The 16,241-nt window shown below is 39.4% G+C and overlaps 1 protein-coding gene across 9 annotated transcripts in view; it reads right to left on the reverse strand.

The window, feature by feature from the left end:
- CIT (citron rho-interacting serine/threonine kinase) overlaps positions 1-16,241 on the reverse strand; it is a 75,107-nt gene that overhangs the window by 51,865 nt on the left and 7,001 nt on the right. For 8 of the 9 annotated variants that reach the window (XM_027661494.1, XM_027661497.1, XM_027661492.1 and 5 more), the window contains exons 6-10: positions 15,925-16,067; positions 14,895-14,988; positions 13,355-13,558; positions 12,666-12,819; positions 5,033-5,213 (exon numbers count right to left, since the gene is read on the reverse strand). In XM_027661494.1, coding sequence (XP_027517295.1) covers positions 5,033-5,213; positions 12,666-12,819; positions 13,355-13,558; positions 14,895-14,988; positions 15,925-16,067 — 776 coding nt within the window. Of the gene's footprint in view, positions 1-5,032; positions 5,214-6,468; positions 6,498-12,665; positions 12,820-13,354; positions 13,559-14,894; positions 14,989-15,924; positions 16,068-16,241 lie in introns of those variants that run through there. The other variant, XM_027661498.1, reaches the window with a different exon arrangement.

The raw sequence follows: 16,241 nt of genomic DNA on the forward strand, positions 1-16,241 counted from the left end.
TTTTACTTGTGGCTTCTATTCCACCTCCCTAAAGGAGCTGATTTTTTATTTGTTATTTTTGCTCATTTATTTTATTTGCTATCAAAAGAATCAGAGCCTAATCTTACAGGCACCATTTTGCTTTTCAAAAATTTCTCCTAGTAAGCCAGCTTAAAGCATCCATATGCACTGCAAACCAGGCAGGAACAGGATGGATTCGGGGAAGGAGATGCAGAGCTCTGCAAGGACAGGTGGTTCAGCCAGGTGGGATGGGCTGGGACAGAGAGCAGGAGACCGACCGAAGTTTGCATTTCACGAGGTGACTGCAGAGGGAGCTGCTCCTCAGGGTTGGTGTGTTGGCTTTGTAAGCGAAGAGGAGGCTACAAACTAGAACTGCAATCTTTCTTCCTCATTCCTGTCCAAAGCGAGGATGAAATTCCTTAAAAATATATGTCTCGGTGACACGACAATTTTCCTGCCATGGAAACAGAACATCTTATCCCCAAGGAAACCGATTTTGGTTAGCACTGGACACGCAGCTTTTAACAGACTTGCTTTCCCAGTAATTCTCTCCTGTGTACAAATTGTATTAGAACAACTTCCTGAACATCCATACAATCTTCAAAGTATCAGAAAGGGGCAGACAGAGGAAATCAAGAGAAATGGAATACTGGCTAATCTAATAAGCCTTGTCATGGTGATAGAAGCTCTCAACAGAGCATGACAAGGTGGAAAATACCCACATTTCTGGGGCACTTACATTCTTCCTCAGTCAGCATCATTGCAAAAATTAAACACATACAATCCAACATCAAAAGCCATGATGCAAAGCTATCATTCAGGCTGAGACCATCCTACAGTATCTCATTTAATTAACTGCTACATCTGGATCAATTCTCTTAGCATGACAGCAGTTTCTGCTGTTTCCTCTGAAGTGTGAAAAAATAGATTAACAAAAGGTAACCAGCATCCATCAACAAGAAAATTGCAATAAAAAAAATTTTAAAAAACCCCAAAGTCAAGTCTGTAGTACCAAGCTCTGATAGCACTGGGGCTGTGCCAATTTACTTTCCAAATAAGCACTGCCTGCATGACTAAAAACCAAGTTAACTTACAGCTGACTAGTGATTTCACAGCTAGATCAGCAGCAGCCTCAACCAGCAGAATGATCAGAAATGGTGCTGGTTGTGTAAAAGCTCCTCCAGTTCCAACTTGGCTGAGATGAAAAAGAAAAAAGCGTTAGCAGAGGAAAAGCTCCAGGATGACTCTGGGGTATCAAACACGTCCCCTGGTCCCCCCCGTGCATCACATCACACCTCGGAACTTCCCGTGTCCTTTTGGGCCACTCTCATAAACCCCCAACTCACCTGTGCTGCTTCCTTCTCACAATGATTGGCACCATCTGTCCTAATCCTGGCCCCCACACAACATGCCCATAATCTCATCCCCCATCCCTCATGCTCTATTCCTTTTAGCATTATACTCATCTGTACCTTCCGCCCCCTCCTAAATGCTTGCTCAGGCCTAAAAAAAAACCAACCAAAAACAAACAGTGATACCATCAATCTGTGAATAGAGCTTGCTGAAGCAAAGCATATTTTTGGTATGCTCATCCTGTGCTTCCTCTTTAATCTATCTTTGGTGAAAGAGCTCACCAGAACCGACAAACTGTTGGAAGAAATCAGTAGTCCTTCTTTTTGGAAGAATGGCCCATTTTAAATCTCAGTATTTTATAATGACAGTCATGAATCAATATCAAATTTTTAAATTTAAAAAAAAAAACCCAAACACAATCCCAGTAACCCAAAAAACCAAAAAACAAACCCCCAGAAAATACCACTTCTTAGGACCTTGCAGAGAGGACATGGGCAGGCAAAAATTTGCATTATAAATTATTTTTTAATTAGGTATTTTTCATTAGGTATTTTGGTACATTTTATTTGGTATTGATTTTTACTAGGCATTTATTTTTATTAGGTATTTATTTTTATTAGGCAATTTGGTATATTTGGTTAACCCTGGATTTATAACATATTTATCTTATGCCTTCAGGCTTCTGCTAGTCACCTGCAAAGGACAAGACCGATTTTCCTTCACCACTTGATGCATATTTTTGGCACCCAAGGGTTTTTGTCACTTGTTCTAAGCACTGGAGATCAGCCATGGTTAGGGACAGGAAGGTGGGGCTGGCTTTTAATGGAATTAAACCCTCAGTTGCCTCTTATCTTGTCACAGTCACACGCTCCAGCCAGGCTTGCAGTCAGACAGGCTCTTCTCCCCCATATCAGGAATTCAGAGGCCATGATGGGAGAAGGACTCAGCTGGTCCTTCTCTGCAGCCTCAACCCAGCTCTTAGAATCATCCAGCAGATTGCTAGGACAGGAACCCATGGCATCAGCAATTAAGCCTTTGATTTCTCCTGATTGCTTCCTACGATACATTGATGTCATGACTTTTGCTCTTTTGTTAAATTTCACAGTTGTTAGAGGGTCACAAATTCATCCCAAATCTCATGGTATGGGGCAACACTGCAATTCAATGAACCCTTCTAAGCTACACACCAACTATGTAATTCCTGGCAACAGGTCTAAGTGACTCAGGTGAACCCTTCTAGCACTAAGCCATTGGGAGAAAGAGAAGAATGGAAAAGAGAAGTTCTTTTACCTTCCTTTTCTTTTTACTGAAGTATTTGAAATTCCTAGCTCAGCCATACCTTCTTACTGTCCAGTGAACAAGGGCAAGAGCATAACCCTAAACTTCGTGGCTTGACAGCCCTCAAATTAAAAGCCATGAAAGTTTCAAGGACCTTGTTACTGGCACCCTGCAGCTGCCTGGGCTCACTGTGAGCAGCACTGGAGGGTTCGTGCTGCAGACAGGAAAACAGATCTGCATCACTTAGCAACCATAAGGTTGGACTTTCAGAGGAAAGATTTCAAGAAGAAAAATTCTGGACTGATCAACTTCATGACTTAGGACCTTCCAGAGAAGACGTCCCGAGATTCACAAGAGATAAGCCTCCCCCCCTCCATTTACTGTTCTGCATCTAGAATTTGATGTTCAAGCTGGTGTGGACAGAAACAGTACTTACTGTATTTCCTCAAGTAAAACACACACTAGACAACATTTTATAAGTAAGAAGTTATCTTTAGAACCCAACTGCAGTGATATTGAGAATAAACTAATCACTGCATTATTTAAATACAGATATATTTTCAAGTCTCCGCAAGCTCTTTGCCATATTTAAATCACCTTCTTAGAACAAAATGCAAATATTAACTGCTAAAAATAACAAAGTGCATTTATCAAGATCTCATTCAAAAAAAGAAGCCAATAAGACCTATCTAAATTAAAATTATTTGGGGGAAAATATGATGTCTTTCTGTTCCAGTACAGGGAAAAAGCAGGCCACACAAAACAGAAATTTTACTTCAGTCAAAATTTCCCCAGAGGACATTAATCCCTATATTCTTTTGCTATACCTCTTCCTATTATCAAAATTCTAATATAACTTCCATATGCATTTTCAGTACCATCTCCAAAAAAGAAGCACATCAATCCATCTGCTACAGCTGTCTCAGCCTCCAGCACAGTTACACCACTGTTCTGAGACTTCACCTCACACTCCAGTTCTAGTCCTGGGCCCGATCACATAGAGATTTTTACCACACATATGTGGTCACTATTGAGGTTCTTCTGTCCCCTGAATGGTCATTTAGCCTTGGTTTGGTACGTGGATTGCAGTTCCCCAGGCAGAAAAGATAATACTCTAAGTTAAACTCATCACTCCTGAATTAAGACAGATTTTTAACCCCAGGTATCTACAGATCTAACAGTCCCTTTTTCTAATTCTGCTGACAATATTAGATCATTTCACCAAAAGAACACTTTTTGGGTTTTTATGTTGTCTCCTTTTTCCCATAAGAGCAACTCTGCTGAGGAGGGACAGCCAAAGATTCCCTTCTTATTACTGGCATAACCATCATATAACCTTGATTCACGGCGTGGGCAAGATCAAAGATGTCAACAGTATCACCAGATTTGGTGACACGTTTACTGCAGAGCAACTATCACAACGAGTATGACAAAAAATGAAACTTGATTAAGACAGATTGACAACCAAGTCCCTGAAGGGAACTAACTAGCAGGAGTGAACGATGGTTGACACGAAAACACAGCACCTCAGTGCACTGAATCACTAACACAGCTAAAGCCACTGCGTTCCTGAGAGGCCTCCAGATCCCAAGGTAAGGACTTCCCAACTTAATGCACTGCACTAATACTTTTTCAATAGCTCTGTCATCAGAAACTAACCACCCACCACATCAGATGGTTTATAACACATTACTTATATTCTTCTTTTTCTCTGACTCCATTCCCTCGGAAAGCATGTTTTCTTTCCATGGAAAACCATTTCTTCTAGATCTTCACATCCCTACAAACACACACACACACACTGCATATTTCACCTGAGTCTCCAGTCTCCTAACACAGTACAGCAATGCCCAGTCCTCCTATTTTTGACCCAGCAGCACACAGCCAGCTGCCATCAGCTCCTTCTCTTGTTCACTGACCCATTGCTGCACATTCCCAGGTTAGTGGAGCTCCATTTCTGTGGATCACTGATTTAGTCTTACACATCCCAGCACTTGGTGCCCACTCTCTGACCCAATAAAATAACACCACCCCCCTTTTCCATCTCTGAACTCAGTATTCTCCCTCTTGCAGGGATCTGCAGTACCAGAAATGCAATCATCTGCTGCTCCCTGCTTAACAGCAACAACTAATTCAGAGTATTTCAGCAACAATTTCAACAATAACTGCTTTAGAATCAATCTTTCCATCCCATTTCCTCCCCTTCATCCCAGAAATAATCAGAGAATGGTAGGACATGCACAAGGCACAGCAGCAACAGATCAAGCCCGAATCTGGCAGCTTCCCTACAGCAGAGTACAGGTCAGTTAAAACAGCTTTTCCCCACACACACCATCCTCACTGTAACAAACCTGCCCATTTTCCAGCAGTCCTATCCACCTAAGCAATAATTCCTACTTACTCTGGTCTGAGGATCCCCAATGCCTTGATGAATGAAAACCCCACAAACGGTAAATCTTCCCCCGAGAATCCTGCTGGGCTCAACTGGCGCGTAGAGGATAAAACCCGCGAATTCTTCTCTGGTTCATCAAAATTTGAGGTGTCATCATCAGACTTGAGAGTAGGAACGAAGGGGGGAGGAGCTGGTGGAAAAAAAAAGCAAGAAGAAAAGACAAAATTCAGCTACAGTTCACTCTGCAACAGTCCCACTCATTCAGTGCTTGCAATGGCACTGCAGCTCCTGCTTTTAATCTTGCTAACACAAGCAGACTGAGCTGCTGCTCTCAAAGCGTATTACAGCAACAAGAGATTAACCCTTGAGCCACCAACATGGCTACCACTCTGCAGGCACAACGTCTCCCACACTCATCAAACTGGGCTTTAGCTTGGGCATTTGAGATTGGGGGGCTTGGGGTTTTTTGTTTCAGGTTAGGATGCTGGCTTGTTTAAACACATACATTGAATAAAATCAAAGCACCAGGCTAAGTAAAACATTGCTGTAATATAGCTAAAAGTCAGTCAATTCTGATTCATCTTGAAAAGGAAAATGTCTTCAACCTGTCCAATTAGTGACACTACCTGAGAATGAAGCCTGATCCTGTGCCAGTCAGCTGAGGGATGTATCTTACCCTTCAGCACTAACAAGAATCTTCCCAGCATGGGCTCCTAATCAAGAGCAAACTGGTCTTTCTCCTGGAAGGTTCTAATAAACTACAGCTACTAGAAACTCACTGGTCTTTAGGGAAGGAAGAAAGTAAGATTTTATTTCTCTGAAAGAGCTTGCTGAAGATCTGGAACTCTTGTCGGGACACCACTGCAGTCTGGCTCTGATACAATCAGCTCTGAAGAGAGGTATAAATAGCAGGAATTACAATGTATTTCTTAGTATAATTTCTAAATTGGTACCACTTAACTTGTCAAGCAGTTGTTTAATTTCAGCCGATTTTCTTACATTAGCTTCAGTTTAATTAACCCAAGGAACAAAAGGACAAGTTCTCCTCAATGATGTGCAGCACCCGAGCTACCTGCTAGCTTGGCTACATGTGGGAAAGGAATGAATGCAAGAGCCTGCTGTGCAATTCCTGCCTCATTAAATCACGTTCTCTAACATTTATTTATTTATTTATTTATTTCATCACTTAGGTCCCCACTCACTGCAACTCTACAGAGCTAAAAAAGAGATTAGCAAAGGAGACAGCTCTTCTGTCAGCAACCAGAACAGCCCATTGTCACCAGCTGATGGAAGTGGAGTGTGCTAAACCCGTTACCATGGATCCAGTATGGATCTCCTGGAGCTGAAGGGCTGGTGAGGATTGAAGAACCGGGAACAAACATTCCAACCCCTGCAGTGCAGGCTCCCTGCTCCTCACTCCCTGCATGCTCGGGGTTTAACCCTACCTGCCTGCATCGTGACAGATGCTGCTGCCGACGGGACTGACAGGGGCAGAACCAGGCACGGCTGGAGCTTGCTGGCTCCCTCTAGGCTGGCAAAGCCCTTCACTGCCCACTGTTAACTCTTCCTTCTCTACACAAATGTAGCTGAAAGTACCAACCAGAGCAGCGGGAACAGCCAAAAGAAAAAAAAAAAAAAAAAGAAATGTGTCTGTATGAACTGCTAAATCCCAACTACACACACAGGCTTTGGTAGCAGCTCCCCAAGGAGCCATCCTGACACTGCTCCCAAGCAGGGAAGTGAGAAGAAATTCCATGAGGCCAGACAGGATGCTGCTCACGTACAGTAGTTCCAAGTCCATTAGAATGAGATAAATGGGGAAAATACAGAAATTAAATAGGTCCTGTAAGTAGCAGTTTTATTTACTGGCAGCAGAACATTTAAAATTTCTGTCAGTATCATGACTTTATTAATTTCTTCTGGTTTATTGGTTATAATACAAATTTAGATCCAATATAATGCTGATATTTATGTACCATAAATATAATTTTGAAATACAGATTGTTGGTTAGGGTGTGTATGTTTTTTTTAAATCACTTAATGTCAGAATAATGTCCAGCTACTCTTCCATATCCTCTTAATGATTAAGAACAGAGAAGTAACAGAAAACAATTTGTAAGTATTTAATTTTTAATGCAAATATAAACCTAAAGTTACAGTTAATTCACAGAAGAGGAGGATTAATTTGGGATTAGAATTTTTTAGTTCAGGACATTTGCTGAAAGAACTCTGCACATTCTCTTACAGGAAGGGGCTGCTGTGAGGTTTTTTAACATTGTTTCTGAAGACAGATGCTGTCTGTGAGGTAAAGTAATAGGGAAAACAGCAAACTCTTCACTTCATCCAGGAAGTCTAGAATCTTTCTTAAAGAGGTACCAAAATCCAGCTTGGTTGCCTTTGTGTAACAGTATAAGCACCCTGTTATGCACTTCCCAGAGCCTGACAGATAACTTCATCTTCGAAAGAGAGATCTAGAGCCTTACTTCTCACCAGAAATCAGCAAAGAAGATCTTAAGAGTCATCTTGAAGCCCTTGCAATTAAAAAGAAAGTCCTCCCTCTTACCAACAGTAAGAATTCTTACTCAAACCACATGCATAAAAGAAAATATCATTTAACTATGCATGCACATAAAAAGATGAAAAGGGCTCAGTGGGGGCACAATGGATGCACAGAGATAAAACTGAATGTGAGACAGAGTAAACCTTTGGGGCTGGTGGGAAACTAGTTTAAAGAGCACAGTGTTTTACACTACAGCTTCTTCTAATGCTTAATAAAATATGAGAACAAAGAAGAGAAATTGTGAACACTAGAGTAAAAAAGAATGAAAAAATCCTTTGTCCTCTATGTTGCATTCACTAAAATCCATAACTAAAAGTCCAAGAAGTCTACAACTCTGCAGTATAACTTTGATACTAATAATATTTGTATTGATACTAACTCTAATATTTGTTCAAGAAATAGGAGCAACTGAAGAGGAGACTTGGAACAGTCATTCAACAAAAACACCCTTAGATGTCAAGTAGTTCTGAAATTGTCAATAGTGACTGAAAATGAGAAGCAGAACTTCTTCAGGAGTTTCAACACAGGAGAAAAAAAATCACTCCAGAGTAATATCTGGGAGTAACTTAAAAAAAAAAAGAAAAGGTTAGATCCACTCTGTCTGATTTTGTTAATTATTTGGTAGCTTCTTCACAGTCTTTTATTTCCAAGACTGAGTCCTCTGTCTGAAGTCCAAAATGCCCACAGAATAAACAGAGTAGTCTTGTAAAAACAAGCTAAGACAGGCAAGCAATTTTGTTCTCAAATGTGGGTCCCATGATGACATAATCTCTAGTTAAATTATTATTTCTTGCTTAAAATCAGAAAGCTGTCACACAACTATAGTATTTTCAGAACCAGATGAAGACTGGGGAATGCAAATACATTGATGTGCTTATCAGTTGCTTCTTTAAGGGAAGAATCCTTTAGCAGAGGTCAAGACAAGCCTCCGAGAGCTGAATGTGAACACGGTGCCATCACATCTGACAAGGTGAAAAATTTGCACTTTTTTCAGGCTCACTCAAAAGGGAGGCAAAACTATTACTCAAAAAGACAATAAACCTGATGTTTCTACTCATGCAAACTGGTTGGGTATAAAGACCTCTTTTTGTCTCTGACATGTTACGACGAAGGCACATGTTCTGTTTACCATTTAAAGTATCTTGTAGAGAACTGCATGTTTTAAAAAAGCCAATTGCTTGCCTAGATACCTCCCCACTTGTGGAAGGATGTAACCCTCTTCCATCTGTTCCAAAGGATGACTTTCAGAGGAAAAGGGGGTGTTGTAGGTTGCTTAGTTTAAAAAAAAAAAAAAGAAAAAGGAAAGAAAAAAGAAAAAGCCAAAACCACCACACACACACTCTCAAGTACTTTAACCACTTTATCATTAAGATTAGATAAAGTGTCTCTCATGGAAATAATTTTTTTAACACTGCATTAGTGTGTGTATTTATGACTAGCTCAAAGAACATTGCTTTAACCAGGTCTTTCCATCATTTCAAAATATTTTCATGCAAATTCAGAAAAGAGAGACTGCATTTCCCTTGGGACAGTGAGAGACTCAACTGAAATAGGAGACTTAAAAGCAATACAGGATGTTTCTTAAGGATAAAAATGTGTCTTTTCTTGATCTACAAGGTGATCTATAAATGCTTCCTGAGGAAAAGCATCCACACAGCCTTTTTAAGTAGGTTAGGCATTACTGTTCCTGGGGCTCTAACAGCCCTATTTGAGAAGGTGTTATGGAAGAAAAATAGAAAATCCCAGTGATGTAATTTAAGGATGTTTTCTCTAAGACCACTTATAAAAAAGGGCACTGTACTAGTTCCAACCAATCTATACAATATTGTCTTAACATTTCTACTGTTCTGTCAAGACAAGGATCCAACACATACATTTCTGTTAATAGCAGTGATCTCCAAGCTGAAATGAAAGCGATTTCCAAGAAACAAGTCAATAAATTTCTCTGAAAACAAGCATGAAACCACAGTGTTTAACTGTTAACATGCTGAATGTCAGCTTTGGGTTCAAAAGGATAAGGAAGTGTCTTAGACTTATGAGTAATGAGATTTGGGTTCCTGCTTCTTCAATAGCAGAAAACAACCTAAAAATCAGTCTTCAACACTTCCACAAGTTCTTGTGTTTGCACAAGACATTAATTCTTTTCTTCTCATATATATAGTTTCCTCCTGCAAGTCCAGACATGCCATTCCATTTTCAAGACCTCTTGGACTGCAGTTACTAAGCAATTCTTAAAATGAAAGGTTCTTTATGCTATACATATATATTGCTTAGTTAATAATAAAAGTCTTCTGACCACCTCCCAGCTGGGCTTCAGCAAAGCAGTTTGTTGGTTCCAAATTAAAAAGCTGATGCAGTTTATGGATTTGAAATTACAGAAGGCAACTAACAAAATCCACAAATTATAAAGAATGTAGCCTTGCTGCTAACTCCAGTATGTCATCCCCCCCATTCTCTATCTCTGATATTAGATAATTATTAAGTACTCAAATAATTCTGCTATCAACTTTCCAGTGAAATACTTGATCATTTAGCTGAAACACAGGTAGAAATATGCTTATTCCAGGTACATAAATTCCAAACTATTTTCAGAAAATTCTGTCAAGTAAATCAACACAAACTTTTGAAAGTTTTGGGTTGGTTTATTTGTGAGGGGAAGTGTGGTGCTGTCTGTTTTGGGGTGCCTTTTTTTTTTTTTTTAATAAGCTTTAGAAGTCATTAAATAGCAGAAGTCAACAGAGAGCAAAATCCATAAGTGTGTTTCAGTATAATACTCCAATGAAGGGGAAAATTACCTGTTGAGACTAATTCAGTTCAAACTGACCTTAGGTTTAATGGTTTGATCTTGTTTCTGTAACTTAAGAGCTGCTTCTACAGACACACATTACTTGAACCCAAGGAAGCTGAGAGCTTGTTTTAGAGGCAACAATCTTTAGGAAAGGGGTTTACTAAAAAGTCAAGTGTTTCATAGGTTACCATAACAACAAAATGTAACACTGAAAAACCCCTTAATGACACATTCTTAACTAAAATCAGTGCATTAAGAATGGCTATCCTGGAGCTCTCAGCATGATAATTAAATACCTGCAAGGCAAAGGTACCAATTTTTTCTCTACCTTGCTCAGTTTGAAACAGAAATTACATCATTGCTCTTATAGACTAGAGAAAAGTCTGATTGTACTGATACAGAATCTGTTTAACAGTTGTAGAATCGTAGAATCATTTCAGGTGGCAAAGGCCTTAAGCTCACCAAATCCAACACTCCATAACCCCAAAATCTTTGACCAGATTAACTTGAGGCAGTGAGATTCTTCAATATAAACCTAAATCCTCTGACCTCTTCCAGCCCTCACAAGTTTCCTAATTTTCTCAGGCTGCCATTGCTCCAGTCAAACACCACTATCAGCAGAGGTCAAGATTAGAAAGAGATCTTTAGCTTTTAGAGAGCCCAGGTCAAACCTGACAGAGGTTTTGAACAGAATGACAGCACCACTGCCCCGAAAAACCAGCACAAGGAGAGCCACTGCCCAGAGCAAAGCAAGAGGTGATACATTGAATCTGCTGCTTAAAGCAAGAAGACTGCTGTGTTTTGTGCTAGTTCCAGTGGGGGGTTATCGAGTATGAGGCACAACATCGAAGTCAGGGGTCAAAACTGCATGAATTGTCACAGTAGGTAGGTCTGGATATTAAAGGGAGTGATTCAATCCACTGGCCAGCTGCAGGCAGAAATGAGATTTTTTTTAAAATCCCAAATGATTATTTCAACACTGTAATGACAATCAGGGCTGCCTACCAGCTTGCCCATCAGCATCACCACTGCTACATGAAGTGGCAAAAATGCTCAATGAACTGGTGCAGTTGTGTGAATCCTAGATGGGCAATTGCTAAGGAAACACCAGAACAGATGTTCACATGGCACTATTTTTTTTCTAGATCAGAGATAATATGATATAAATGTTATAGAAAAATTTCAGACACTGGTGGCTTAGGCAGGGCTCTGGGGAAAAGAAGGCAGAGTGAGCTGGGAAATGTATGCTAAAATGATGAAAAGGGCTTGAGGCTCAATGGCTCTCAAAGGGCAGAAACAATGGAATTTAACAGAACAGCAACTCCACAAGTTCAAAATTAATGAATCAACAGAAAAGTGAGCAAACAGTCTGTGGAGCTGACAGCTGAAGTGCTGAGATAGTCATCAAAAGTAGAAGCACTGGGCTTAGCAATTTATCATGGAAAATGGAGCACAATCATTCCCTTACTGCATATTTGATTAAAAAATATAAGGCAGGCATGTTGCCTGCCCAGATAATCTTACAGTCCAAATAATTTCAAATACTATCCAACACAAGTCAGACGCCCATATAGAGATCACTGATGATCTGTGAAATATTTGCTTTTGCTGTGGAGCTGGAGCCTCAGTACTTCCAAACACAAAATTCCATTGTTTACATAGTATTATAAACAGTTTTCTGCACAGAAAATTATCTGCCTCAGTGGTTTTATTCTACTCCTAGCTGAATGAACAGATTTTTGACCAAAAAAAAACAAAACAGTGATATATTATCCCCATTGACTTTGAGGAAAAACTCAGTGGTCCTACAGCCATGGACATTTCATCACCTACAGAAACTACAAAAAATAAACCAACCTTAAAGTGAAGTTGTTCACGAGCAACGAAGGAGAAAGCTGAAGATACAACAAAAAAAAGGAGATGAAGCCCAAATTAAGCAAACTGAGGTGGTAGAGGCCTGAATGAACCTACTGATGCATTTTAATCTGAGAAAGGACATGGAAAGGACCATTTTGATTTTCCAGTCTAGTGCCTGCAGTAATATGGCAATTGCATCAGAAATTCATATGGAGTTTTATTAAACTCATCTCACCTTACAGTTTTCACCTGAGATGTTAACATAGCCTATTCAAAAACCCAAAATGAGCTGTTTTGTTAAAAACACCTGCTCCAGGACACAGTCCTGTTTCATAATGAATAATTCAAACCAAACACACAAATACTCACATTGTACCAATTTTCCCATTAACCAAAGAATCAGAAATTCTTTATAAATACAGCTTTATTCTACTTACTGTTACGGATATTATTCCAGTCAATTTTAGAAAAAAATGGGTGGCAGCAGAGACCCTCATAACTCAGCCTTTCCTTCTGCCCACAAAGCAGGCTCTGGATCAGGTCAAGAAATTCACTGCTAACTTTCACATCCTCTGGGAACTTCAGAAATCTCTGCATTAGAAAGAAATGGATTTCTGCTCAGTAGGAAAACAGGCTCAGAACAGTAAGATTAAGTTTCATTATTCTGAGATATGTCAGGCACAAAGGATGAATATTTATAGCACACAAATAAAAGCAGGGTGCTTTTTATCCAAACAGGCTTTTATATGCATTTACTGCAGCAAAGATAAGAACACAGGAACAATCATTCCCACCCAGGCCAATGGTATCCCAGGTCACCATCTTATGCTGAGCAATGGCCAATGGCACACACAGATGGAAGAGTAAAACAAGACACTTTCCCAGAAAATTCTCCCAAACTTCCAAGGGTTTGTGGCTTAGGATTTTCTGAATCAGGGACTATGACACCTGTTACAAAAAATTACTTGATACCTACACTCCAGAGACATGCAAATACAATATAAAGCATATATTCCAAATATTTTATGAACGTGACAGATACATCCAAAAGCTTCTTTTCTCAACTGTAAAAATAGTCTTTAGTTACACCCTTTTTACTCGAGAACAGGGAAGGAGTTCTCCCTACCTGGAAGTTCATGATGTTATTGAAAGTTTTTGCTGAAGTCCCTTCAGTGAAGGGAGTTCTTCCATAAACCATTTCATAGGCAATGACTCCGAGGGACCACCAGTCACATTCTGGACCATAAGAGGCTTTGCCATCCCCACTCAACCCTGTCAGCATTTCTGGTGCCATGTAGTCAGGTGTGCCAACAGGCAGCCTGGCATTCACCTAGAAGCAAAGATATACCAAGTGACATTACAGCACTTTCTGTTCATTTTCATCTTGTTTCTTTCCTTTTTTTTTTTTTTTTTAATGAGGCATAATTTTCAGCCCTCCAAGTGAATTTTAAGTAAGTAATTTTAAGCAAGGCTGTTTGGCAAATAAGTGCAACATTAAGGACACTGCTGATAAACAAACAAAGCAAGCTATTTGGTATAAAAGGAGTCAAATCATCAGAGCCAACTGTTATTAGAAAGTACAAACTCCTAAAGCAGAAAAGCTGCATTCCAAAAAGCACAGGATTACTAAACTGATGTTTTAAGCAGAAAACATAGTCTAGCTCTACTGCTTCAAGTAGTATTAACAGGGATATTGTAGCTGAAATTTCAAAACCAGTTAAATTTAGACATAATATTCCCTGCCCTCATTCCTCTCTCACCCCTACCTTTTTACCTTATGTTCATGATCAGCAGAGCACTAATATCTGAATTTCTGGACTGCTTAGTAAAGGTAACTCAGGAGTCAAAACTGCAATCATTTTTGCACTGAGTGGCATAAAGAATGAAACAGAACAGCAGGTAGGCTAAAAACCTGAGGGTGACTGAAAAGGTAATGTGAAGAAAACACTTAAAAGGAAAATGCAATGCAGAAAGCACTGAAAATGCAAGAACAGGGAAAAGAGAATGGTAAGAATCACATCAAAAAGAAAATGCTATGAAGAAAGAAAAACTGTAAAACGAGACCGGAATCTGGTGCAAATTCTCATGTTCTCACTTAGATATATTTTAATTTTAAATTTTCACTGAAAGTTGTTTGCAGTTACCAAAACTTACAAGGAACTTATAAAAAACTCCACTGATTCAGATTTGAATGTAGTGATTTCTGATGAGTGAAGCCCAGAACACAGGAATGTGACTCATTTTAACCAAGAGATCCCCAGTCTTCAAAGCTATGCCACCTTAGTTACAACAGACACGATCTTCCTTCCAATTATGAACAATTAGAAATCCACGTCCTCTTTAAACACAGCATTAAACAGCTGTAAGAACCTCTAAAAGGATGATTTTGTATCACAGCACCATGAGTAAGTAGTCTTGCCTAAACCTTACCTGTGTATTTATATGTATTCAATAAGCTAATATATATCTACTGAGGGTTGCAAAAGATATTCGAGCTCATGTTTGAAAAGCCTTTCATAAATAGAAAAATATGATTAAGAGCAGATTCTTGGACAAGAGAGGTAGAAAAGCAAGGTGCAGTCCAGGAATAAATACCAAGTTAGTTTTCCCCTTTTGACTGGACTATCCAAATAAGCCACAGACAAAGTTTAAATCCACATTATTACCGTTTTGTTTACTGTCATCTTGGCAGCTGACCCAAAGTCCACCAGTTTAATGTGTCCTGTTCGGTCAATAAGAACATTCTCTGGTTTGATATCTCTGTAAGCAAGAGGAAAGCCATCAGCACCTTTCCATGCTATTCCCTCCTCTCACATCCAGATAACAGGATAGCCCTATTCAGTTATACTCAACCCTCTGCTCAGCTGCACTTTCAAGTGGGAGCCTTATTTCCAACTGTTGTTCTGTTTCCAACCAAATAGGAACGTATTAAAGTTCCCCTTATTTCATGGAAGGTTAGTAATTATTGATAGAAGATGAAAAGAGAAGGTGGTTTTGCACCCTCACCACATTGTAACTGAGTTACAGTAAAGTATGAGGTAGCTTTCTTCCCAAATTCCCTTGCAACTTATTCTGCTCATCTTCCAAATCCAGGCAGTGACCTTGCATTAGAAGGCCACAGCTTGTGCTCTAAGTGCAGCCACTGCACCTCCTGGAACATAAAATAATTCCTAATAATTTCCACATCCTCGGAATGGAATAAATTTATTAAATACCAATATGATTTGAAAATGCACACATCAGCCTCCAAGCCTTGAGAGAAAACTGTGATATTTAACTACTCCAACATCCTATACTGCCCTGTTCGCCAGTCAGCACACAACAATTTTTAACAATTACACTGATTTCCCACACTCTTTGGTGCCAAAAGCAGCAATCTCTGGAAAAGATTTAAATTTTTTATAGTGCAACATTAAGGCTTCTTTTTACTGAGCCTCCAGAAAAATATATGTAACAATCCTTTCTTGATATTAGGCCGAACTTTACATCAAAGTTAATGCCTTTAGCTACAATTATAGTTGGGAGTCTGATTAATTTTCTAATTTTGTCTTCCAATGCAGCTTGTGAAATACTGTCCTGAAAGAGGACAGAATATAAAATAAAAGAAATCACACAAGAATGCATCATTCCAGAACACCTTCTCTGGAATGATACTGATTAAACATATCTGTGCTCTGCAAAGCAAACTTTACCTACCTGTGCACATAACCCATCTGATGGACACTGTGAATGGCCAAGACCAACTCTGCCAGATAAAACTGCACCATATTCTCATCCAGTTGGTCCTCATAGCGGTTTAAGAGTGACAGCAAGTCCCCTCCGGGCTCATACTCCATAACCTACATTAAATTTTAAAAGAACACATATTTCATGCACACAAAAGATATTCCATTCAACTCCTCCATATTACACTGGACACATATCAAATAGTGGCTTGTAGTGCAGGAAAACTAACAGAAAATGAGCACATTTCAACCATGTGTTCACATATAACAACAGCAGTGGTGTTCAAC

The sequence above is a fragment of the Corapipo altera genome, unplaced genomic scaffold (assembly GCF_003945725.1).
Source record: "Corapipo altera isolate COAL_440 unplaced genomic scaffold, ASM394572v1 150, whole genome shotgun sequence".
NCBI lineage: Eukaryota > Metazoa > Chordata > Aves > Passeriformes > Pipridae > Corapipo > Corapipo altera.